This window comes from Vespa velutina, chromosome 8, assembly GCF_912470025.1.
Source record: "Vespa velutina chromosome 8, iVesVel2.1, whole genome shotgun sequence".
Taxonomy (NCBI): Eukaryota; Metazoa; Arthropoda; class Insecta; order Hymenoptera; family Vespidae; genus Vespa; species Vespa velutina.
In genome coordinates, this window is record NC_062195.1 from 793,097 (window position 1) to 819,000 (window position 25,904).

A 25,904-nucleotide genomic window follows, 5' to 3' on the forward strand; every position below is an offset into this window, starting at 1 on the left:
ATATTTCTTTTTTTCTTTCTTTATATCCTATATCATCGTATTTTGATTATTCCATCTCTCTCATGAATGCTTTACCGAACGCGATTAAATATCGAAGGTATACAAGATATTTTGGTCACGATTCACGAGCTCAAATACAACTAATTACCAGCTATCGCGTATATAATCAGATTACGCGGCGAGCGCGTCATGGATTATACTTCAACGCTGCCGATCGTGAACGGACGACAATAGGGGATGAGGAGAGAGGGAGAGAGAGAGAGAGAGAGAGGAAGAGGGAGTTGATGGAGAGGTCGGTGGATGTGCAGACTGAAAATTTTGCGATTGTCATCGACCATATTGGCTCGCTTCAGAACTCTTTTATGCCATTGAACTCGCGTGAAAGTGCGACATGATTGAGTTTCAAATCTCCCCTCCTCCAGGAATATTGAGGAAAGAGAAGGAAAAAAAAAAGAAAAAAGAGAGAGAGAGAGAGAGAGAGAGAGGGAGAGAAATACGAGATGAAAAGAAGGAAAAGAAAAATTGATCGTCGAAAAATTTGATCGACAGTAACGATATAGGTATATCAGTTTCGATTAATATCTTATCCGTAGTTGTGTTTAGAGAGATCGCTGTCCACGTTCCGTGAATATTTCAAGGAAGAATGAAAAATTAATCGATCTCGTTAGATTCGCCGTATGGAGATTCGACGAAGCTAATCCCGAAAACGAAGCGTTGAATTATCTCTTGGGGGGATGGGAACGGGTGTGAAAGTGGGAGAGAGAGAGAGAGAGAGGGAGGGAGGGAGGGAGGAAGCGGGGAAGCGAACGTTCAACGAAAAACTATCGTCGAAAGGTTGGAAACAATAATCAACGGTTTCGCGAAACGTTTGTTAATGGGAGTTTTAATAGATAAACGCTCTCTACGAAATGGACTCCAACAACACGATTGTGTGGTGGCTTATCGATCGTATGCGAGTCCACGAGGATTTGGGTCAGAATTTGGTAAAAACCGCTGTGCTGTTAGAATCTAGAGAGTCCGAGGTGTTCCCTGATCGCGAAGACGAAAGCCACGTAGGTTAGTACGACGTGTCTAGAGCGACGTTCGCAGACCTTTGGATCGTATATTAACTAGAATCGATATTTACCTTGGTGCATGCTTGTCCAAGCCACGTATGCAGACCTCGTTTTACCACTGGTCGCTCGATCTAAACAATAAAATCAAATAAAAGCTTTAACATTATTTCGTGTTATTCTACAATCATTTTTATTAACTATTATTGCGAGCAACTCGTTTAATTTTTTAATCTTTATAAGAATTATTGTATAATAGAAAAAAATAATTTTATCGCCTGGCACATTTATCCCTAACACGTTGCGTGTATCTACGCGTTTAATAATAAATTGCCATGACACGATAAAGTCTTTCGCATGCATGTAAATCTAAAACAAACGTGATATTATGTAATCTCGAAAATTGAAAAGGCAAGAAAATATAAAAAAGTAGCAAAAAGGAAGGGCTTTCGGCAACATCGTAAAGTACGCGATAATCTCTTCGGGGTTGCCCGTATATAAATTATCCTAGAGAAACTATATATATATATATATATATATATATACATATATATATATACATATATATATATATGTATGTATGTATGTATGTATGTATGTGTGTATGTATGTATGTATGCATGTATATATGTATGCATATATACACGCAAGTATACATATACATATACTTTTAGCATTAAACTCGTATTCAATGCTTTCATGAATTAAACCCACCCCTTGGCGTACCATCACTGCCAACTCTCTCTCGTCTCAACACGCTACCAACACGTATTACATACATCGATGCAAATATCGTTTTCATGGAAAATCAAGCATTCTTTAGACTATTTTTATAGGTCATTCTCATACAATTTAAGTACATATATACATACATTCATATATGGTATAATGTGTCTTTAGCGGGAATTAAAAATGGAATGTTTCACTTATTTAAAAATAATATTACATATAGAATGAGTATCAAGAAGGAAATTGATTGGCAAAAGAAAAAGAAAGAAAGGAAAAAAGGATTTACACACCTTATCGTTGATCATTATATCACGATAATAATAAATCAGTTTCTCGTCGGTGTCAATCTTTTTCTTCAATTTTCACTATATATAAATATCGAAAAAGATACGCATAAATATTATCGCACATTCACATAACGTAGACGTAAATCAAATCAAAAAATTCCAATCATAGAACGATCATAACACCGGGGAGCTGATCAGAACGGCGGGAGGCCACGTATAGCCGGTTGACTTCTGAAGTCTCGACTGCATCGTCGGACACGAGCGTGCACGCGCGCGCGCATTGTTACCCCGCCAGCGTCCTGTCAAACTTCCACACACGAGGCGCTACGGGGTGCAAAGGTTGCTGAAACGCATTCATTCCGGCATATGTACGTATACGTGTCTTTACGTGTGTATATATATATATATGTATACGCACATGCATATATATATTATATACATATATATATACATACATTGATATATACACACACGTTTTCTCTATGCCTCGTTGCTGGTCGAACGGTCCTACTTGGAAATTGTAAGGCGATAATAACGCCCTTTAGCGTTCGATCAATCGGATTAAACAACATATATCGAGCCAAGGGGGCTATTATTACGTAGGGCCATTTCTACCTCCAAATGCTGTCACGCTTCGTTCTAAGGGAAAGGTATTTTCCGTGCGAGTAACGCGCGCACAACCATTGACTTTCGATTTTTCTCGCTCGACGACGTATCCAATCGTAAAAGAAAGAAAGAGTGAGAGAGAGAGAGAGAGAGAGAGAGAGAGAGAGAGAACGTTCGTTGTAAAGTCAAACTTTTCCTTCTTTTTCCTGTAAAAACACTTTATTATAATAAATACGATCAATCTATCAAATTTCATGAATATTTTAAAGAAAGATTAGATTTTGACGATTTTCTCATATAGGACGAGTCGATCGATTTAGATGATAATCGTGCTTAGAATCGCATGGTTAACGCGAAAGTCCTTTGATGTTGTCCGGTAATCACGATGATCATTGTTGCGCGATATTCAAGGACGATCAATGATTGATAATCCTGGGCTCCAATATAGCGAATAATGGTCCTCGTGTTCGAGTTTCGCAGACGATCGTTTGGAGATATGTATATACATAGGTACTACCTATATATGTACATAATTTCTCGATGTTGTTAACGAGAGTTATGAGCGACGGGCTTTATCTTTTTTTTATTATTTTTTTTTTGTTTTTAGTGGCTATTGAGTTAAAAAAAAAAATAAAAACAGAAAAACAGAAAAAAAAGGAAACGAAGAAAATGACAGGAATGATAGGGCAAAAAAGCTGTTTTGCACGAAAATTGCACAGATTATATATATATATATATATATATATATATATATATATATATATATATATATATATACGTACATATAGAAGAATAGAGAGAGAAAGAGAGACAGAGATAGAGACAGGTTGGTGTCGATTCCACGCATCGATTTTATTATTCACCGTGCAATCGAGTATGTGCGACGATATTGAACGCCCAACGTGAATCGAAAGAGTAACGTGAGAAGGGAAATTTTGTTCTCTTCCTATTACCTTTTCCCTCCCCTCCTCTATCTCTTTTTCTTTATTACTTTTCTATCTCTACTTTCACCTTTTACACTTTCAAACGATAAGAGTCGTGCGTTTCGATTTTTGAAAAAAGATAATACGAACGATACGCGTTTTAAAACTTCTTTCTCTTATCGAAGGGACATCTTTGTGTATATATATATATATATATATATATATATATATATATATATATATATATATATAATACTTTTCTTTATTATCTAACGATGAAAATGTTATTAGTAGGAAAAGAGAGAGAGAGAGAGAGAGAGAGAGAGAGAGAGAGAAAAGAAATTAATAAATAGAAATGAAGAAATTAATAAAGATAAAAATTCATTTGCTTTTTGTTCATTAGTACACCTCATCATTATCTTCGAAGAGCATGGAAAAGGTGGAGAGGAAGAGAGAAGGAAGTACAATCTTGACGACGAATCAAGGAAAACGAATGCAGGTTCATCGACATCTTTCTTATCTGTGTCGCGTAACATGCGAGTTTCTTTAATGTGATTACTATACGTCTAATACATATACATACACATACATAAACATAAAACACATATATACATAGGTACGCACCTACGTATATTAGTTAACATTGATGATGAGGGAAGTACAAGAGAGAGAGAGAGAGAGAGAGGGGGGAGGTTTATAGTCGAGAGAGACCAGTCATCGTATTTAACGACGAGCGTACACGCATGCACGTGTATTAATCGCCAAGAATGGCGTTTCGGTGCGTGTAAACAGCTACCGATAGCATTAACGAAACTCACGTTGGAAAGCCAGCGTCGTTATCGCCATTACGCTCGCATTAGATCCAGTACTTACTCTCCCTCTTCGTTACGCACCCTACGCACGTATGCAAGTATAGATATATGCTAGCTTGTGTTCTCTCTCTCTCTCTCTCTCTCTCTCTCGTCTCTCTTTTTAGCACAAGAGATGTTCTCTCTATCTCAGTCTCTCTCATTCTATCGATCTAATGAAGTATCTCGATATGTGTGTGTGTACGTATGTGTGAGCATATATAGTAGATAAATTTACATATATACACGCCATACATAGATACTCGGTGCGTTATCACACGAGCCGGTTTATTTATTAAATACTTTTCGTCATTCTATTTGATTTTGTTTTCGAGCGTTGTCCGTCCAACGGACAGACAGACAGACGGATTAAATATCGCTCTAAACTCGATATAAAATGGCTGTGTGTGCCGGTGACAGCTTAATGAAAGCGTAATGAATATAACGGTAAGGGCAGAATGAGAGAGAGATATAGCAACGATACTCTCTTCATAGACAGTAAATGATTATCGCCAATAACGGATATTAATAGTCTTTAAGCACCAACCGTGAATACGTACCGGCGATAATTTCATCCGAGTTAGTTAGTAAATTAATTATTACGATGTCTCTGCCGACTATTTCTGCTTGTTATTAATTCGTTGTATTCGGCGATACGCGTTTATAGTAAAAACAAAGAAGAGAACTTTTCCTCGCGTGAGAAAGTTGATGCGTCTCCTCTTCGAACGACTGACGATATAAATCTAGCTCGGTTTCGAGCCAGATGACTAGCCGAACGTTTCAAAGTCCTTGTACTTTTTTTTTTTTTTTCACTCGACAATAACCACGAGTAAACGCGAATGTAAACGCGCGCTATATGTATGCGTGAGTATTTGTTGTGTATAACACGTCTCATCTTGATCGCCCGCTGAAGGACAATGTGTCTAAACGCTATGAAAACAAGTATTTTTCGCTCGATGAATATGAAAGACATTTTAGAGCAACGACGACGACAAAGGATCGAGAAGATGGAGATAAAGAGAGAGAGAGAGAGAGAGAGAGAGATAGATAGATAAATAGATAGACAGATAGAGAGAGAGAGAGAGAGAGAGCACGCGAATGAGATAGACAGACAGACAGACAGACACGGAGAAGAAAAAGGTTAGGAAAATGATATATCGCTGCAAGTTAGCACGGACCGATCATCCTTCCCTGGTATTCTCATCCCGTTAAAAGCAATTAATTCGAAGACAAAGACTACCGTAACAACGATCGCGTTGTTACTATAGCCTCGACAAGGCAAGCAAGAGATGGCTGAGAGTAGCAGCGTCAGGATAGTTATACGCTCGAAGAACGAGCGAGGAAAAAAAGTAGAACGAGAAATCGAGTTGGCGTGGGAGGATACATAGGGAGTTAGGAGAGTAGTGGGAGAGGGTAGAAGATGGAAGATGGAGGAGAGAGGGCTGAGAGAGAGAGAAAGAGAGAGAAAAGTAGAGAAGCAGAGAGAGAGAGAGGTGGGCCGTTGCTCGACAATAAGTGCATTCCCTGTACATCAGCGACGAGCACAATATGGCCGAGGAAAAGCCGATAATTAGACGATTTATCACACGGTCGCTAGCACCTCTCGCCCGACACAATTCGACTGAAAAGAATCGCGCTTCTCGCGAATACGTTCTTCTCTTTCTCTTTCTCTCGACCCTTTAGTATCGCTATCATCCATCCCTTTCGCGTGTTTTTATCTTCTCTTCAACCCTCCTTTCTCTCTCTCTCTCTCTCTCTCTCTCTCTCTCTCTCTCTCTCTTTTGTGAGCGCACACGCGCAAGCTATGCACAAGCAACGTATCATTACCGATACACCTACTCGATTCTCACAAACCTACAAAACGGCACATCTCTCTCTCTCTCTCTCTCTCTCTCTCTCTTTCTCGCTATCACCACGAATAACCCCTCAGCCTCATTCCTCATTCCAGCTGCATCCGACGTTAATGTTCGACATTCGAGGAAGAGTAGGGAAAAGTAGGGAGGCCCACAAGTTCGTAAAATGGAGGGTCGATCTACGTCTCTGTTTATACCCCGATAGATACGAATGCACGGCCAAGGGATGAAAACAGACGTCACCCTTATAAGCATAAACCCCACCATCCTTTTCTTTCTTTCTTTCTTTCTTTCTTTTTTTTCCTGTTTTTTTCCTTTTTTCTCTATTTTTCGCTTCTCCTCCCTCAGTCCTTTCCTCCTCGTCGTGTCATCGTAGTCCTCGTTGTCGTCGTCATCGTCGTCGTCGCCCTCATCGTCGTGCGAGGCACGCTTTTTTCAGGATACCCACTCGTCGTCGCAAAAAAGGGATCCTCGGTGAGAGATATAGAAAATTAGGAGGAGTGAGAAGAAAGAAAATATGATGAGTGGTTTGAAGGTGGAAAGAAGGAAGGAAGGAAGGAAGAAATGAAGGAAGGGTGTTTGTGCGGTCGAGTGCTTCAGGAAAACGAAGAAAAGCAGAAGAAGAAAGAGAGTAAGAGTGAGAGAGGGCGAGAGAGAGAGAGAGAGAGAGAGAAATAGGGGAAGAAATGTGGAAGAGAGGAAATGGATCAAGGATGCTTTTTCTTCCGTTTACCCTCCAACTAAGATATCCAACGTGTAATTGCGTGCAACGTCCGCAGAGAAAACGGAGATAAGGGAAGGGGAAAAAAAAGAGAAGCAGCAGAAGAAGAAGAAGGAAGGAAAAAAGAGAGGAAGAAAAAAAGGAAATAAGATCGTTAGCGAGAAAGACGAGACGCACCTGGAGTCACGCGCTTTTTTGCCGAACAAGCGCGCTTGTCCCGAGACGCGTCCTCTCAGAAGGTGTCTCCCAAGGTATCCCAAGGTATCCCGAGGTGATCGAGCGAGTCGATCGCTTTGTCGTGCCACGTTTCGTTTTCGTTTGTCTTTTCCTCTCCTTTTTCTTTCCTACCCCTATCCAACGTTTTTCCAGACAGAGAAACGGACCTCGTCGATCTTACGACGATGAGAAAGAACTTTTTGCTGGCGCATCGTTTTTCGTACGAGAGACGATTGCCGATCGTATTTTGTAAAGAATTAGTCGAGATGTAACGAAGAAAAATTGATAGTAAATGAAAATGAGAGAGAAAGAGAAAATGGATATACATACATACATACATATATATATATATATAAAGTTAATCAGTTTTTAGAGGTCAATATGTAATTATTGAATTAATGACGACAATTCATTTAATCTCTCAATTAAATCAACGATATGATAATTGGATTATAACATGACAAATTGATATATTAATAACGATATATTTATGTGTACATATATATATATATATGCGTGTGTGTTTATATATATAAAGGAAAGAATGAAGATGATGATTTTTTTTACCTTTATTCATTCTAAAAATAAATATGCGTTCAATGGAGATTCTTTTAGACGAAGAGACGACAGCCGTCAAGCTTCATTTTCTTTATTCTACGTCCGAGAAAGGACATATGCCAGATATATCCAAACGGCGAGTTATGTACACGGCACCTGTCGATGATTCGAGGGATACCCACCCGGCTGTTCGGTAGACCGACTGCCGCCATTGCCCCCCTGCCTCTTGCCTATACCTTTGCTGCCTCTGACTGTCGTCCCCTTCTTGGGTGGACGTCGCGTGCAGAATGCCACGCGTAAATCGTCTTCTTGCCTTTTATTTTTGTACCTGCTATACGACTTCACCTCGTGGTACGAGAATCTCTCCCCTCTTACGAGAAGGAGAAGTTAATTACGATGGATGATAATAGTCCCGATTTATTTCACGTTATTTCCTTACAACGAATTATTTCTATTCTCTTTCGTGGTTTCCTTTGTCGTGAGTATCCATTGTATTCGCTTTGTGCCTGATATTGAAGTAAGTGCCAAGGAATATCTCGAACGAAATTACGTCGACTGTTTATCGATCGTCGATCGTCCGTACGTTGACTTTTGTATATATACGTGTATAAATATTTACAAGAAGAAAATTAACGCGATAAAAGTTTCCTCGTTATTATTATTATTATTATTATTATTAGTATTATTATTATTAGTAATAGTAGTAGTATTATTGGCTGACAACTGAAAAAAATTGCGTTATCTCAAGAAAATTGACGAATGCACGGCAAACAAGCGAAGAAAGGAAAAAAGGATAGGAAAGTTAATACGATTTGCTGAGATGCGGACCACCCCTCACTGTCACGGTCCCGAGTGAGCAAACAATATCTACTATTATTTACAAATACAATAATCCACCCCAAAGGGAGCGTGTGAGCGCGTTCCTGTGATTTCTCGACACACAAAGAGCATAAAAAAAAAGAAAAAAAAAAAATATAATCGTCCTGGGTCAGCGCGTGGTAAACGAAGAAAAAAGAAAACGAGTCAACGGCGTGTCCGCAAACAAGAGAAAATATCATCTCTCTATGAGAGAAAGAAAGAGAGAGAATTTTTTTTTCGGCATTAACCATGTATACAAGTGAAATAAAAAGGAACGGTAAATACTATAAAATGCTATATAGCGAGACAACCTGAGTTGCCAGTAAAAATTCTTGATTATAAATTTTTGGCAAATTGTCTACAATGTCTATTTGCTTTAATAGTCAAATAATTTCTTTTAAATTGTCGCACCTCTGTGATAAATAAAAATATTTGACGGATTTATTTTTCTTTTTATTTATTTATTTGCTTATTAGTTTTTTTTTTTTTTTTTATATAAATATAACAATACTTTAATTTTCTCTATGTGCGATTGAACAAATTGAATTAAGTAAATCAAAACGAGTATAAATATAATCGTGATAATTAACGTAAAAGAAATAAAATTTTAATTTAATTTATTAATAATGTCATATGGATATGACAATAGAATGAGAGACTCGTCGAAGGAACGATCAAGAAAATTTGTTATCGCGTTATTTATCTCCGTCGAGTTTACGCGTAGACACGTTAATTACTTCAACTACATTTTGTAGGAAGAATGAGGGAGAGAAATAGAGATAAGCCTCGGCCGTCAACGAGAGAACGAGGACGGCAATGTGAAAGAGAGCGAGCACGTAGAGAACTAACGGCACAAAACCATCGATCGCGATCAACGGCCGCAGGGAAGATTACGAGAGATTCGATTACGGTACGCCGCAAGAGGTCAATCATCGTTCCACCGTACATGACCATCGCATAGAACACAAGAACGCGCGTGCGTACGCTCACGAATCGATGCGTTTCGCCAATAAGCGCCAATTTTTTTCTTCTTCGTTTTCTTTCTTTCTTTTTTTTTTTTTTTTTTTTTTTTTTTTTTTTTTTTTTTTTTTTTTTCTTACAAGATTATCTACTATTTTCAAAGAAATGCGTTCTCTCTCAGTTTCTCTCTCACTCCTTCGGAAATGCACCAATGTTTTATAAAGAAAATAAGTTAGAAAAAATAACTTATGACCAAGTGAATTCAAAATTCGCTTTTGAAAAAATCGATAGAACGATGAGAACGTTCGCAAACTTGCGAAAATTTTTATCAAAAAGAAAAAAAAAAAAAAAAAAAAAAAAAAAAAAAAAAGAAAAAAAAGAAAAAAGAAAAAAAAGAAAATAAAGAAAAACAAAATACATGTGATCATAATTTTTTTTTATGTTTTTGTTTTGTTTTGTTTTATGAACGAGGACATTCATTCTCTCAAATTCATTAACGATCAACCTACGTATGCGCTATTTCGCGAGTAGAAAAAAAATAGAACAACGAGAGTAGCGCGAAAAATCGTGGAAATTTTCGAGAGCGGTTTTATACTGTTTCTCGTGCGGCAAAACGAGTCGAAATGTTTTTATTACGTTCGTTCGATTCCGCACGGCATTCCCGTCTGTCGGTTGTTAGGTCACTGGGACGAGAGAATACGTGCGTGTATGCATATTGCATGTATGTATGTATGTATATATATATATATATATATATATATATATGCGCAGAGAGAGAGAGGGACAGTAGGAGAGATGCTACAGCCGGACGAATGGTTTGTATCGAATTTATGCTTTTCCTATTGATTTTACGTATCTCTCTAACGATCGACATTATTCAACGTGAATATGCAAGACCATACGGGGATATACTAGAGAAAAGTATTATTCAGTCATAAGAGAAATTCTAAATATTCGCATCCGTCTTTTATTATTTTGTATATTTCTTCCCTTATACAATTTCGCGTGGGGTAGATCGTAAATTCTCGATCGTTGATCGTTCTTCCCACGAGATTGTCGTAATTGTAAATGGAAAAATCGATAATGGGAAATATTTGATTATAACGATTAATGCCAATTCGTGAATATTCTCTCTCATAAATAATATAATATGTGATATCGTGATATTTTATCGTTAAAATATGTCTCGTCCCTGCCGGAAGGACCGTCGCCAAATCGTATTGTGTTCGAACTCGATACCACGACGAGCTAGGCAGTCTCGATAAAGAATATATCCGTGATAGATGTTCTTGGTAGAAGGGAAACCGAGCGAGCTTTATTTCCTAGTAGTTGCCTGCTGCTCCCGGAAAAACGATTCGAATGCGGATCTCGTAGGAAGGTATCGGTAACATTTTTATCTCATTTACCATAGTCCTCTTCTCTCTCTCTCTCTCTATATATATACATATATCTATCGCTCTATCTTTACCTCTCTCTTTCTTTCTTTCTTTACTTTCTATTTCTGTTTCCTCGCGTTTAACATATTTTAGTAAATATTCTTGGAATCCTTCTACTAAGTATTTAAATGAAGTTAAAAAGGAGAAAAAAATAAAGTAAAAGAAGAAAAAAATTAAAAGCATTCTTATTCTTAAAGACAAGTTCTATTAAACAGAATGGAAAAGAGAAAGTAAAACGTTTACAAGATCTCGAAATAACTATTGAGATGTGAGAAAAAGAGAGCGAGAGAGAGCGAGAGAGAGAGAGAGAGAGAAATAAATTGTGAAAAAGTGGTAAAACCTATAGGAAAGAACACGACGTAGATGTATCCATCCCATTCCTTTATTTTTGTCGAAGCAACACGAAATTTCGACGGGCGGACGCGTCGATTTTTCCAAGCGCACTTCCGAACTCGTTTTCCTCTCTTGTCGGAATATTCTTCGCGCCGACTCAATTTTTCTTATTCCGAGCTTGTAAGGGTATTAGAAGAACGAAGATATATATATATATATGTATATATATTTGCATAAAAAAAGAGAGATAGACATTTTCTTGCATAACTTTCTCGATTTTTCCGTACACCTAAATGTATTCCCCAAGCCGTTCCTCCGCAACGCCTTCGTGCTCGTCTCATTAACGTTAATTAAAGCGCCTTCGGATAAAAGGGCGCACGAGCGTTACGCGAAAAGGGTGTGTTACGTGTCCGGTGTGTTATGCGAGGCGAGACGAGGGAAATAGAAAGAGATAGAGAGAATGGGTACCTTTGTGTGCGTGCTACTGAAAGTGTGTTGTATAGATACACGTGCCCCGTCGTGTCGTGTCGTGTCGACTAAGTTTCAAGAATAGAATTAAAAAGAGGAAAAGGAAAATAATAAAAAAAAAAAAAAAAAAAAAAAAAAAAAAAAAGAAAAAGAAAGAAAAAGAAAAACAAGAAGGGAAGAAAAAAAAATAGAGCCGAGGGAATAGCCGTTGGTTAGTTATTACCGTCAAAGGCCATTCTCGCGGGAGGTGTATGCGACTTTAATAACGTTCCGTTCGATTTAAAAAAAAAAAAAAAAAAAAGGAAGAAAAAAGAAAACAGAAAAGAAAGAGAGAAAGAAAAAAGAAAAAAAAAAAAGAAAAACTAGCTACGATATTTAATTATTTCTCGCTTAATTATCTTCTTCGGGATGCTGTTTCGAAAAGAAATCGATCGAATCGTTCTTTTTTTTTTTCTTTTTCCCGTTTCGCTGAACCTTTCGTATAAAATAATGTCAAAGGGAAATCAATATTTTTTTTGTCGTTGTTTTGCTTTTTCTTTTCTTTTTCTTTTTTTTTGCACCGATATGACGACCAATCTTTTCTTTTTTATTCTTTCGCTTTTTGTTGCTTACGTATTCACGACTCGTTAAAAGTGCATCGTACAATACGTTTACGGTAGGACGGCATTAAATCTTCAGATTCCTTTCGATCACAATCTGCAAATCAAATGTGTGCAGATGATAATTTTCTTCGCTCAAATATACACGCACGCACACACACACACACACACACACACACACACATATGTATATATATTTGTACATCTAAATATGTACATATATAAATACGAAGCAACGACGAGAAATGTTAAAGCATTTAAAAGCTTTGTATGTACGTATACACCACTCTAACTAACATAGCGGTAGTCTTTTATTAGGCCGTTATTTCGTTACGAATTCAGCGGTGAGTCGATCGTAAAGTCGAGTACACAATTATCTAATTACCGCGGCAATTACGTCATTGGAATTTCATTGGCCGCATTAAACGAGCAGGTAAGGCTGAGAGTGTGCGACCTGTCGGTGGTTGCCGGCGATGATGGTAGTAGCCAGTGGTACTGCTGCTAGTGTTAGTGCTGGTGGTGCTGCTGGTACTAACGATTGCGAAAGAGAAAGAGAGAAGGAAGAAGAGAGACCGGAATACAATCGTTGCTATCTTCGATCGGCCTTCCACGTAACTCGATTTTAAGTGGTTGCTACGCGCGCGAGCGAGAGAGAATGAGAGAGAGAGAGAGAGAGAGGGAGAGAGAGAAAGAGAGAAAGAGAGAGGAAAAGAGGATGATAGAAAACGAAGGGGCGGTCTACAGGGGTAAACTATTTTACCGGGTTGTGCAATTACAGAAAGCGGGTTCTAGTAGCGCGACAAAGCCACGAAGGATAAAGGACCGAAGTTTCTCTAGCTTGCGCTATTAATTTATTGACTTGCAATCGTATGACGAGTAATGTATCGACATACGAAAAAAACGTCGTACGGAGAAATCGATCGACTTCGATGAAAATATTTTCTTTCGACTTTTATAAAGCTTTTTATTCGTTTATTTTTTTATTTGTTTATATTTTGTTCCTCCCTCCATCTTTCTACCTTTTTTTCCTTTTCCTTTCTTTTCTTTTTTTTCCCTCGTTTTTTCTTCTTCTTCCTCCTCCTGAAAACGTTTCCCGTCTTAAAAAAACTCGATTATCCGAAAGAATGGAATCTTTAAATGTAAAGCGCTGGTAAAGTGCTGGAAAATCCGCTTTTGAAAAGATAGTCGCGTTAAGATCGAATAAGATTCTTTTTCTTAAATCTAACTCAACTGATTATTCTTTTTCGCGAATAAGAGAAGAATATAAGAAGAAGAGGGAAAAAAATGAGGCAGGAGGAGGAGGAGGAGCAGGAGAAGAAGAAGAAGAAGAAGAAGAAGAAGAGGAAGAAGAAGAAGAAGACGAGGAAGAAGAAGAGGGAGAAGAAAATAAAAGTGGATCGTTTAATTTTCTCGAATGGAAGGATTCGATGAAAGCCTCGATTAAGAGAGATAAGTTTATCCGCTTTTTTCCTTTCGAACTTGTCGGTCCTCCTTCTCCTTCTCCCCCCCCCTCCCCCCTTTCCTCTCTGTCTCCTTCTATCTTTGTTTCTCTTCGTTAATCTTTCAGCGTAACACGCCAGCCGATGCACTATCCTCGTATACGTTGCGACGAAAAGCGACAAAACTTGGAGTCGTTAATTATGCGTCGACTATCTCTAATCCTCCGTTAAGTGGCTCTAAAATAGCGTAGGGTCCTAGCCGTTATCCTTAGCTAAGCCGTCGACGAAATGCGTTATAAACGGCTCTTCATTCTTTGGATTATAAATAATCGATCAAAGGGAAAGTTTCCTTTCGTTTCGTCCTCGTCGCCGCTGTCACCGCCGCTGCCGTCGCCGCCGCCGCCATCACTGCTGCGTCGTGCGGAAATCGTGTTGCGGCTGCTTCCGTTCAAAGACTTTTAGAACCCTTCTACGTCAACCGAGAACTACTTCGAATTAATGACTTTAACCGATGGAAAACATTTTGATTTATCTGATAGCATCACTCGTGGTAAATGAGTAAGTATGTGTCTACGCTCGGAAAATATTATTCGATCGGTTGGTAATAGGTAATCACGGTTGTATCGATCAAGAGAGTGTTTTGATTAAATCGATATGATAACGAAATGTAAGAGTAGTTTTGAAACGATAAAGATAAGAAAGGAATTTGTCTCGTCGATATCGTAAAAGATTCAACGACGAATTTCAAATCGTCTTTATAATTAATTAATATTTATCGCTAAATTTATTTTCATCTTTCTTTTGAAATTTATACGATCGACGTGATATTCAACGAATATCTCTATACGATTATAACTTCATAGAAAATAAATCGATGGTACTCGAGCAAATTTAGTAATAATAAGCCAATAGAAACGTTTGGCGTAGCAATTAATTCGTAACGAGAGAGAGAGAGAGGGAGAGAGAGAGAGAGAGAGAGAGAGAGAGAGAGAGAGAAAGGGGAAGGAACGTTCGAAGCGAATCGATGATGACGGGTCAAAAGTGTTGATCACGTAGGTGTCGCAGTTCGACGTCATAGCTGGTGTTAATTCGATAAACTCTATTATCGATGTAGCTCGAATATCATTTTCCTTGCTGTACGTCGTATCGCTTCGTAACGATCCTCGTGCATCGCATCGTTACGTTTGATTGTTCGGCCCAACGTGGTACAGAAATACATGGATTCTAGTAGCGCAGTATTAATAGTAGTAGTAGTAGTAGTAGTTTTTTATTGGATTTTATCGATGTCGTTGTATGTCCTAGTCGTACGTAGTTACACGAATTTATTTACGTACATACGTTAAGTATCGTAGCTACGTATGTAAAAGTAGTGTACGCACGTGCGGTGCACGTTGCTTAGGAAAACACGTATGTATTTCAACGGGGCCGAGCGTACGACGCGTAATTTTCGAACGGAAGGTTTAACTACATCGTAAAAGGCAGACGCGAGCCGATTTCAGGACCGTCTGCATGAATGGAGAAAAAGATCTTGTTGGTAGACTACAACGAGACATTAGTTCTCCGAAGAGGCTTCATCGACCAAACAACATTGTTTACCTTCGATCCTAGAATATCGTGTTTGCACTGGAGATTTTTCACGACTCGTTTTATCTCGTTTCTCGGTTTCCCATGAAATCCTTCGACGAGATGCCAAAGCATTTCTCTTTTGCGACGAATGTTTCCTCTTTTTCTTTCATTCTTATCCTTGGGATATTTAACGATCTATAAAATTTATGATATCGCTCGTTTAAGTTAGAAATTTCATTTCGATGACAAGAAGAAGAAGAAGAAGAAGAAGAAGAAGAAAAATGAGAGCTATCGTTCAATAATATTTTGATAATCAATGGCGTTTCAAAGTCGAAATTATTATTACATTCGTATATATTTGTGTGCCCTACCTTTACCTGCCCAGTCATATTCAATTCTTTGAACAGTGAATTTATTACCAATGCGAGACATTTTTTTACTTTCTTTTTTCTTAATTTCTTTCGCATATTCGCGTCTTTCTTTCTTTTTTAATATTTTCCTTTTTTTTTTCTTTTTTTTTTTTTTTTTTTTTTCATAATTAAATAACAAGTAGTTTCGTTAGCCGTTTGTAGAACGAAAACTGGACGTAAATTAACGAGAGAATTTCTTTAATGAAAAATTCAAAACGTACGTGTACTTTCCTACTGACTCAAAGGGTTGAAAGAGTATTGAAACTGTAACCAAAGTAAAATACCTACATATTCGGCGGTCCATCAACTATGGTTATGGGAAGAGGTAGAGAGGGATGGTTGGATGGCCGGTTACCGCTGCCGAGTGGTGCGGAATGAAAATTAATTTGCCCGCGAGGAAAAGACCGAAGTGAAGTTAATAGAATATCTTACGTTTTATAACGGACTATACCGTGCCAGTGTAGAAAAGGCTTGGCACCTTTGTAAAAGCGTTGCTATATTGAATTAACCTCATGTAGACACATTGCCTCGGGTCTCACGCTCTTTACATTGTCTATCTCTCCGAGAGGATAGAATCTTCCGACATCGTTTCGTCTATCGAAAACTCTTTCATCCCATTTCCATTTCGAAATGTGATCGGCCAATGTAGAAAAAGAAAAAAAGAAGAAGAATTATAACGAATGATAATTATTGCGAATAATTTATTTCATTTATGAAGGAACGAAAGAAAATTTTTCTCGCCTAACGAAATAAAGAGAAAAAGAAAGAGAGAGAGAGAGAGAGAGGGGGAGGTGGGGAAGAGAGAGAAATATAACAAAGAGAAAAATTATATTAATTTCAACTTAATCTATATAAATAGTCTATAAACGTTACAAATTGCATTTGAGATATAAGAATAAATACTTAGTGTATATAGACCATGACGATCGAATTTTATACATTTTTTATCTCCTCCTCCTCCTGCTCCTCCTCCTCCTTCTTCTTCTTCTTCTTCTTCTTTTGCAATTAACTTGAGCAATCCTTCAAAGTCTATTTGCTAAACGAGAAGGTATTTTCAACGCAACGATCACACTGAAACGTAATCACACTCTGTGGTTTCGGAGATCGTGAAACGTTAGATCCGACGATAGCAAAGTTTAGACAAGGAAACGTCGTGTATAAACGATGTCGATAGACGGAAGTTCTCGGAGGTGAAATCGGTTGGAGGTATAGCAATACGTATGGGTTTCCCATAGCCGGAATATACGTAGACAATGTAGCAAGGTCGGTTCTGTCCATGACGTGATATATCTACGTTTAATACTCGGCCAACTCTCGTACTCTCTCTCTCTCTCGCGCTCTCTCTCTCTCTCTCGCTCTCTCGCTCTCTCTGTTTCTCGCGAAACGAGAAAGAGAGAACTGGGAAAGGGACTCCCGTTTGTTCTGATTCCAACGATACCAAATGACATGAGAGAGTGAGAGAAATAGGAAAGGGATGTGGTGGAAGAAGAGAGAGAGAGAGAGAGAGAGGGAGAGAGAGAGAGAGAGAGATGGTTAGTGGATTTTGATAAATGGTTCTTCGTTTACACGCGCTCGTACGTTTTGGACGTATGGCGAAACCTCTGAGCTTTTTTGTTGACCCACGACCATTCTCTTTCTCTCTCCATCTCCCTCCCCCTCACCCTTCTCTCTTTCTCTCTCTTTCTTTCTCTGTCCGCATCCCTTCATTTATCCCATTCTTTTAGTCCTCGTTTTTCAGCTCTTCCGTGACGCGAGATTACGTTTACGGACCGTAATGTCGAGTATGAAACATTGTCTCTTCTTCACCTACTTGCCTGCTTGTCATCGACGATGGGGTCGGTCCTGTGAACTCGAAAGGAAGAAGACATTATGAAAGATTGCCGATCTGCTTCGTTTCTAGAACGTTTGTTCCACTTTTTTCTTTTTCTCGTTTTTTTTTCTTTCTTTCTTTCTTTCTTTCTTTCTTTTCATTCTTTTCTTTTTTCCCCTTCTTTTTTCTCTCTTTTTCGACGTTCATCGATTAAAAAATAAATATGCAAATGAATGTAAGAATAAAAGAAATAGAAAATGTGAGCAAGGGATAGATAAAATGAATGTTCTTATCGATCCTAAACTACATCGTCATATTCTCTTTCGTATAACCACGAGAAAGATGAAATTTACGTACATATGTATGCGTACATATTGCACGTTATTCGGCTACCGTATAAACTATGACGACGTTACTCGGAAGGAAGAAGGAGACACGAGGAGTCTCACACCTGCGTATTTTCGAGATCGTGAAAAAAGAATGACACGCTTTTCGTGTCTCCTTGGATCGTTACGTGTTGTATTCTTCGTTGTAGCACGCGAAATTGCAAAACCGAGAAGGAGAAGAGTTGAGAAGAGGGGAATGAATTGAGAGAGAGAGAGAGAGAGGATGGAAAGGAGGGTGAAACGAAGATACCTCATCCTTACCGAGATTTCTGTCGTGAAATAGATTTTTGCCTCGTATCGTCTTTATACGAGACATATATGTATCTATACATATACCTGCATATATATATATATATATATATATATATATATATATATATACACATGTATACCTACTAACATCGTTTCTCCTTTCATTGTCGTGAGATGACTTAAATTTGGAGAAAATAGATAGAAACGAAAACGACGAGGAATATGATGGCAAAGAGTAACGTGAATTTCCGGAAATAGAGAAAGAGATAGAAAAAGAGAGATTTTATTATAGGATATTCGAACGAACTTTGAAATAATAATTCATATGATATTTGAGCTTCGATCATTCTTATGGGATTCTATGGGACTTAATTTAATTAATAGCTCCAATGGAAGGAAAGAAGAAAAAGAAATAAAAGGAAAAAAGAAAAAAAAAAAATCCACGGTTATCGAAGAAACTCTCGAGTCATATGCTGTGCTTGTGATAAAATAATTACCGACATAGAGGCATAGCTTCTCGTCGGCATCGTCAATGCCGTTTCATGCGATAATACGTTTCGCGACGTTCGCGATTATTACGAAGCTCTGACGCGGATTAGATAATTAGAGAGGAGGCAAAGTTCGCGGGCACAACTCAGTAAGATACATCGTTGAAGTTTCCCCTTGCTCTCAGGATCTTGAACCAGGATATATATATATATATATATATATATATATATATATATATGCATGCGAGATGTAACGTAATGTTGTGCGACGTATGAATTTATTTGACGTTTCACGAGCCACACGAGAATCCTGTTACGGACTTTACCCAAGATTGTGATCCAACTGTGTAACTAAAATCAACGAAGCGACCAAATCGATTTGACTTTCAATATTAGAGTGGATCATTTTCGAAAAGGCCACTAGAGCATTGTCGTATTTTTTTAAGGTACACGAGTTTTAAACCATTTTCTCTTTTACTTTATGCTTGGTAGATAGCCGATGGTTAGTTAGGAAATTGGAAATTTTATAGCGAGGAGGAAAACGATGTTTCAACGAGATTGACAAGTATTGAACTCATCGACAAAAAAAGAGAGAGAAAGAGAGAAAGAGAAAGAGAGAAAATAATAAACGAAGAGCATACAGATATCTAGTATTTCATTTCTTCCCACGAGTTTTATGAATCGCGTTTGATAATACAATATCGATGTTTGCCATGGAAAAAGGGATACAACAATGTCAGAACACTCGCGCTCGGCAGATAGTATCGATATATTATATTATTAATATGCCTATTTCTCTCTCTCTCTCTCTCTCTCTCTACTCCTCTTTACTCCTGTTCTTTCTTTCCCTTTGAAAAATGCAAAATCATAAAAATCATGAATGGAAAACATTCGTATATAATAACCAGGTTTTTTAAGCACACGATTAAAATTTAATTCATGACGAGTTATTTATTTGTTTACATCTTTTTTTTTTATTTTTTTATTTTTTTTTAATTTTTAATTACATCATAATCATAGTGAGAAAGAACAGTGGTTTTGATCCGACGAATTCCATCGTAAAAGCGGTTTCAACGAATCGTAAAAGCTGTTTGCCATTTCATATATGTATATATATGTATATATATATTTTTTCATCGTTTTATTTCATTTCCTTTATTTTCGGAAATTAGAAACTACATGAATAATTATCGCGTTTTAGACGCATAACGTGTTATTTGTAAAATTGGATTTAACGTAATTCGACGTATCGTTGTATAAGAGAGCGTGCGTTTAAAATTATCTCGGTATATACGCACTCTATATACCGATATAATGCTCGATCGGATAATGTGGTGAGTAGGGCTGGGGAGGGAGATATATATATATATATATAAATGGTCCGAATTAATTCGCTCGTACGGTCATAACTTTTCCTTCGGTCGATTCGAACGCATTGTTCAACGAACAAAAGAGCCGCCTGTCAATTTCCGCGCGTCGACGCGTCGAAATCGTGCGCGAAATAATGTTGACATTAAAGGTGCGACACGGGACTGCCTGATTTTAGTAGTACCGCCGTCATGAAATTATCCAGAAATACGTTGAAGATCGTGTGCAAAGGACAATTTTCTTTTCTAATTTGAAATGTTCCAACGATTAACGAGAATTAACGATTAAACGAGAATAATCTGCGATATTACAATGAATGATCAGTCGAAGACTTGTTTTGCAACGAGGAAAGTTGAAAATTTTTCATTCGAGATCATTTAATCCATTCAGAGGTATAATTAATAATCTTTCTCGTATAAATATTTATCGCATCGCGTGACCATCGTTGTATACGAATACTCTCATTTACGAAGGAAAATACGGTAAATAAATAAAATCTCTAGCAAACGGTAGGAATACGAGGTTAATAATAAACATTGGTGACAAATAATTGCATATACCGAAATAGTCCATTCGACATATTTTCCCGAGTTAAAAAGTTGTACAAATAGTATCAGATATAGTATAAAAATATGTATATTTGCGTGCGTGCTGCGTGCACGATATGTCGAAGAAAAGGACGATATGTATAGGTACAGGTTCGTTAACTCGTTCGTTAGTTCTCCTTTTTTTTTTTCCGGTCAAAGAAAATCTCCGTGTAAGTTATTGGGAACAATTACCTTTTTTTTTCGTTGTTGTTGCTTGTCGTGATAAATAAAAAATAAAAGATTTGTTTGCAAATTGGATTGGTCGTACCACTATAAGCGTGATAAAAGCGACGCCAAGATTCGAATGAAAAATTTTTGAATGGTCGAACGTCGTTACCGCGAAAGATCGTTCGCAATCACGGACGTGTTGCTCACGCTCGTTCGAAATATCACATGAAAGAGTGAAAGAGAGGAAAAAAAGGAAGTGTGTGTGTGTGTGTGTGTGTGTGTGGGTACGTGAGAGAGGGAAAAAACGGTAGGATATATACGCATGGATGGAGAAATGAAATTCGACGTGGCGTATTTCGTTCGAGCGAGCACTCGTTTCACCGATCTTTCTCTCACACTTTAATGCATTGTTTAAAATTAGAAGAGAAATCCTATTTCAGAAATGTCAACGGACGAGATTTGCTACTAAAACTTTGATAATTTTATATATTTTTCATAAATACGTGAGACTCGTCGAGATAAAATTTTTCAAATCTAGCGAGACAATCACTCCCACCCTCCGCTATATATATATATATATATATATGTATATATATTCGTTTTATCAACTGCGACAGAGTAATTAATTATTAAAATAAAAGAGGGTTCCGCCGATCGCGATACTTTTCTTTTTTTTTATATCGCTCGAACGTAAAATGCGAAAGGGGATGATTATAAGTGAAAATAATATTAAAAGTTAAAATACGTAAACATCGAAGAAAAATGCAAAGAAATATTGTCGTTGCTGGTCGATATACGTTATACGTATAATCGATAAGAGAAACGATAAGAAGTTACTCCATAATGTTTAAAAGGTAAATTCCACGTGGAAAAACGTAAGTAGTTACGGACATACGTAGAAACTATCTTCAATTGCGTGTACTATTAGAAATAGAAATGAATCGTCGATATTACTAAAACGTAGCTGGTCGAGTCAGTACAACGAAGGAGTCGTTATGGAAAAGAGGAAAAAAGAAAAAGACACAAGGAAGAAAGAAAGACGGACAGAAAGAGAAAGAGAGAAAGAGAGAGAGAGAGAGAGAGAGAGATAGAGATAGATAGAGAGATAGAGAGACATCAGCCATTCCGCGAGCGTGTCTCTCGAATAACAAAAAGATCCTTCTTCTCCGTCGTCTCCCTTACACCTTCTCGAGCTCGATCGAAAGGGAAAGTAAGTACACGGAAGAAGGTAACGTTTCTTTCTTCTCTCGTTCGATAATACCGATTGAGAACGAAGCAACAAGTTTCGTAAAGAACAACTTGTTACCGTTTAACTTACATACGTATCTTACCAAGTAACATTTTAGAAAATAATATTGTGAAACATACGACGCGTGTAATCTAGTTCGTATATCGAGATGACAAACAAGGGATGCATTTAACATCAATGATTTCGTGGACATTCGTTCTATCGTATTCTTCTTTTCTATTTCTCTTTCTTACTAACGAAGAGACTTTCCTTTATTTATCTTTTCTATATCTTTTTCTCTCCACCTGCCAGAGCGAAATGGCAAAACGAGCTTAAACAGAGCTTCTCGAACAAATAACTTTAGCGTATTCAGCAATGTTCGCGACTTCCGCTAAAGCATCGCGATAATCCCCGAGTTCTAACTCACAGACACGCGGACCAATGGCGCGAAAGCTGCTCGAGCTTATTCTCCCTATCTCTCTCTCTCTCTCTTACCTTCCGTCTTCTTCTTTCCTTTTGTTCTTTCGCTCGGTTCTCTTACCGCTATTCGCGATCGTCCGTTATTAAGCTTGCGGTATCTCCTTCCGCTCTCTCCGAGATCCATTATTCGATTCTTCCGTTTAAATTCTACCGCATCTCTCTCTCTCTCTCTCTCTCTCTTTCTTTTTCTCTCTCTGTTTCTCCCTCTTTTTGCGGTTTCTGGTTTATTTTCCTTCTTTTCTCTCTCTCTCTCTCTCTTTCTCTCTTTTCTTATTCATTTATTTTTCTTTTTCTTTTTATTTTTTTATTTTGCATCTTTGCGGTTCCGCATTTTCAAGCGTAATTTCTATGATTTTGGGTTAGTTTGTTATATACGATCTACGCAAAGGTTGAAAGAAACATTGGAATATAGTATACCTTTTAATTATCTTTGCAATAATAACGATGATAATAATAATAATAATAATAATAATAATAATAATAATAATAATAATGATAATAATAATAATAATAAGCAACATCGTTATCGATGAAATCGCGGCCAATACGATTTACGAATTTGTATTTATTTTATCGGAACAACTACACGAATATCGTTTAACACCTATGGAATCAATTGGATAATGTAAAGTTTTAGTTTAAAAAAAAAAAAAAAAAAAAAAAAAAAAAAAAAAAAGGAAAAACAAGGAGATAATCGTTTGTTCGCTTGTTAGATATATTACGATACATAACATAATCACGTTTACACGTTTCGAAGAATTTTATTACTTTTATCACCAATAGGATTGTTTCGTTGTGCACCTTATGGCAAACGATACGCTTAATGTACCGATCGTTTTTATTGACAAATATCATATACATATCATACATACAACATACGTATCGGATCTATCATCGTACAAACATACGAGTAAAATCGAGAAAGTGTAAACGCAAAGAATTCCGGAACATTGAATGGTCATCGTTACAATAAAAATCAAATGAAATCAATTCGTTTGAAAGAAATATTATTACGAATGAATGCAACTTATAAAGACGTTTTATTAACAGGAAATAGAGCGCGCGCGCGCGCGTGTGTGTATGTGAATATGGGTATGGGAGAGATTGTGCTGGATGAAGTCTAAAGTATTCTTTGAAATAAAGTTTCGAGATTCAAGGGTCGAAGTTATATTCGATCTTGGAAAATATCGAAAAATGGAAAGATCGTAGTTGGCGAGTATAGACCGTGACCAGTGTTTTTCCATTGACCTTATCATCGATAAAGATTGCTTTCGTTATTGTCTCGCTATTCTTGTTCTTGTGTCTTTCATCTTGACGTTAACGTCGTTGCAAAAGAAATAGACATAAACGTCGTATCTCCTAAAGCTATTCAGAAGATTCTCTCTCTCTCTCTCTCTCTCTCTCCCTGTCTGGCGAGTCCTCCGATTTGCTTTATTTTTCTTTTTTTTTTTTTTTCGTCCATCCATTTGGTTCATCCTGTCCGCCCCCAAAGCGTTCCTTTATTTATTTGCAAAATGTTATCGTATTCGGAAAGGGAATGGAGATGGAAGAATCCGAAGGGTGACCTGTCTTCTCGAACTTACGACTTTGTTCGTGGTAGTAGTAATGGTAGTAGTAGCAGTAGTAGTAGTAAGAAAAAGCGAGTGGTTATTCGACGCGAAGCCGAAAGTAATTCCGCAAAGGAAATTCGTCACTGTCCATCGAAATTATCGATTTCTTTTATATCTTAAGCTGTCAGGGCAAAGCGATTTACGAGAACGATCAAGTCGCATGGATAGGAAGATGACATTGCACGTATAGGAAAAGAAAAAGGAGAGAAAGATGGAACGAACGAACGAACGAACGAACGAACGAACGAACGAACGAACGAACGAACGAACGAACGAACAAACGAACGAACGAACGAACGAATGAATGAATGAATGAATGAATGAATGAATGAAAGAATGAAAAAAGAAAAAAGATCACGGAGAAACGAGCGAAATGCATGGAAAAATATAATGCTGGAAGAGCGCGAGAAATCCGCGAAAATAAATCAAAAGCTTTTAATTAACGGAACGCGTGTTTTGGTCGGCGCATGCGCGAACAAAAATGCGAACGTGCGAAAGAGAGAAAATGGGGAACCAGAAACTCACCGGCTTCGGAATTTCGATGACGAAGGCGCAAAACCATTTTACTCTGTTCGTACTTCAACAGTGTGAGGAACGGAGATAGAGATAGACAGAAAGAGAGAAAGAGAGAAAGAGAGAGAGAGAGAGAGAAATAGAGAATATCCGCGTATTAATAGACATCCCAGTCGTTGGTGTACGCTCAACGAAACTTTTGACAAGGTACTTGGCAAGTCGGTCATCTCGTATTAACGATATTACTGGCGCTTATCTCGATGCATTTAAGCACGCTCGCTTGCTCGCGAATAAAAGGTTTTGCGTCGATAACTCTAGTCAATCGATTTTCCTCGAAGCATCGCTCCTCTCCTCGAACGATTGATCCAATTTTTTTTTTCTTTTTTCTTTGCGTGCCCATAAATTCAAACTTTTTTTTTTCGTATGTAGGAAGAGGGCCAGGGGATAGAACGAAATTGGAATCGGAAAGAGAACATTTGGGGGAGATAAAAAAAAAGGAAAAAAAAGGAAAAAAGAAAAATAATCACACTCTCTAGTAGAAACATCGAAAGTTTATAATTGAGATCCCATATTGGAGATTGAACCAATGCGCGGGATTCACCAAGCTTAAGTCGTAACTCGTGTATTAAACAACACTCGATATTGGACTATTAAGATGGGGTGTACCATGGCTGTAGCATTCACGAAGCGGGCATTAAAGTTCGATATGGAACGGACCGAAACACGATCTCGTGATATCCTCTACGATTACGCGTTTCTGGTCTTTACAATAATACAGCAAAGACTACGAGATGAAAAGAGAGATGTGCGCCGTGTAACATTGCTTTTCAGGCCGAAAAACTCGAGAAAATTGGACTTGAAAAAAGGAAAAAAAGTTATCAGATCGTTCGATCTTCGTAGGGGTTAGATTCCTATGTTGTGAAAAGAAAAGAAAAAGAAAATAAAAAAGAATAAAAAAGAAATAAAAAGAAAGAAAGAAAGGAGTAAAATAATAAGGATGTGGATCATTCAACAAGGAGAAAGGAATTGGACGGGATCGTAACGCGTGCTCGCGACACAATTTTCATTTTCTAAGTTAAGAGGAGAACGATCGACCGATAAGAAAACGATAGGAATACGAATTTCGGCGCTTAACTTTCGAATCAGATTTTT

The 25,904-nt window shown here is 37.6% G+C and overlaps 1 protein-coding gene across 4 annotated transcripts in view; it reads right to left on the reverse strand.

Annotated features, from left to right (window-relative positions):
- The window catches only part of LOC124951028 (insulin-like growth factor-binding protein complex acid labile subunit), a 240,464-nt gene that overhangs the window by 74,297 nt on the left and 140,263 nt on the right, over positions 1–25,904 (reverse strand). For 2 of the 4 annotated variants that reach the window (XM_047498712.1, XM_047498711.1), the window contains exon 3: positions 1,127–1,186. The exons of 1 other annotated variant lie outside the window; for it this stretch is intronic. In XM_047498712.1, coding sequence (XP_047354668.1) covers positions 1,127–1,186 — 60 coding nt within the window. Of the gene's footprint in view, positions 1–1,126; positions 1,187–5,005; positions 5,036–25,904 lie in introns of those variants that run through there. One more of the 4 variants, XM_047498715.1, reaches the window with a different exon arrangement.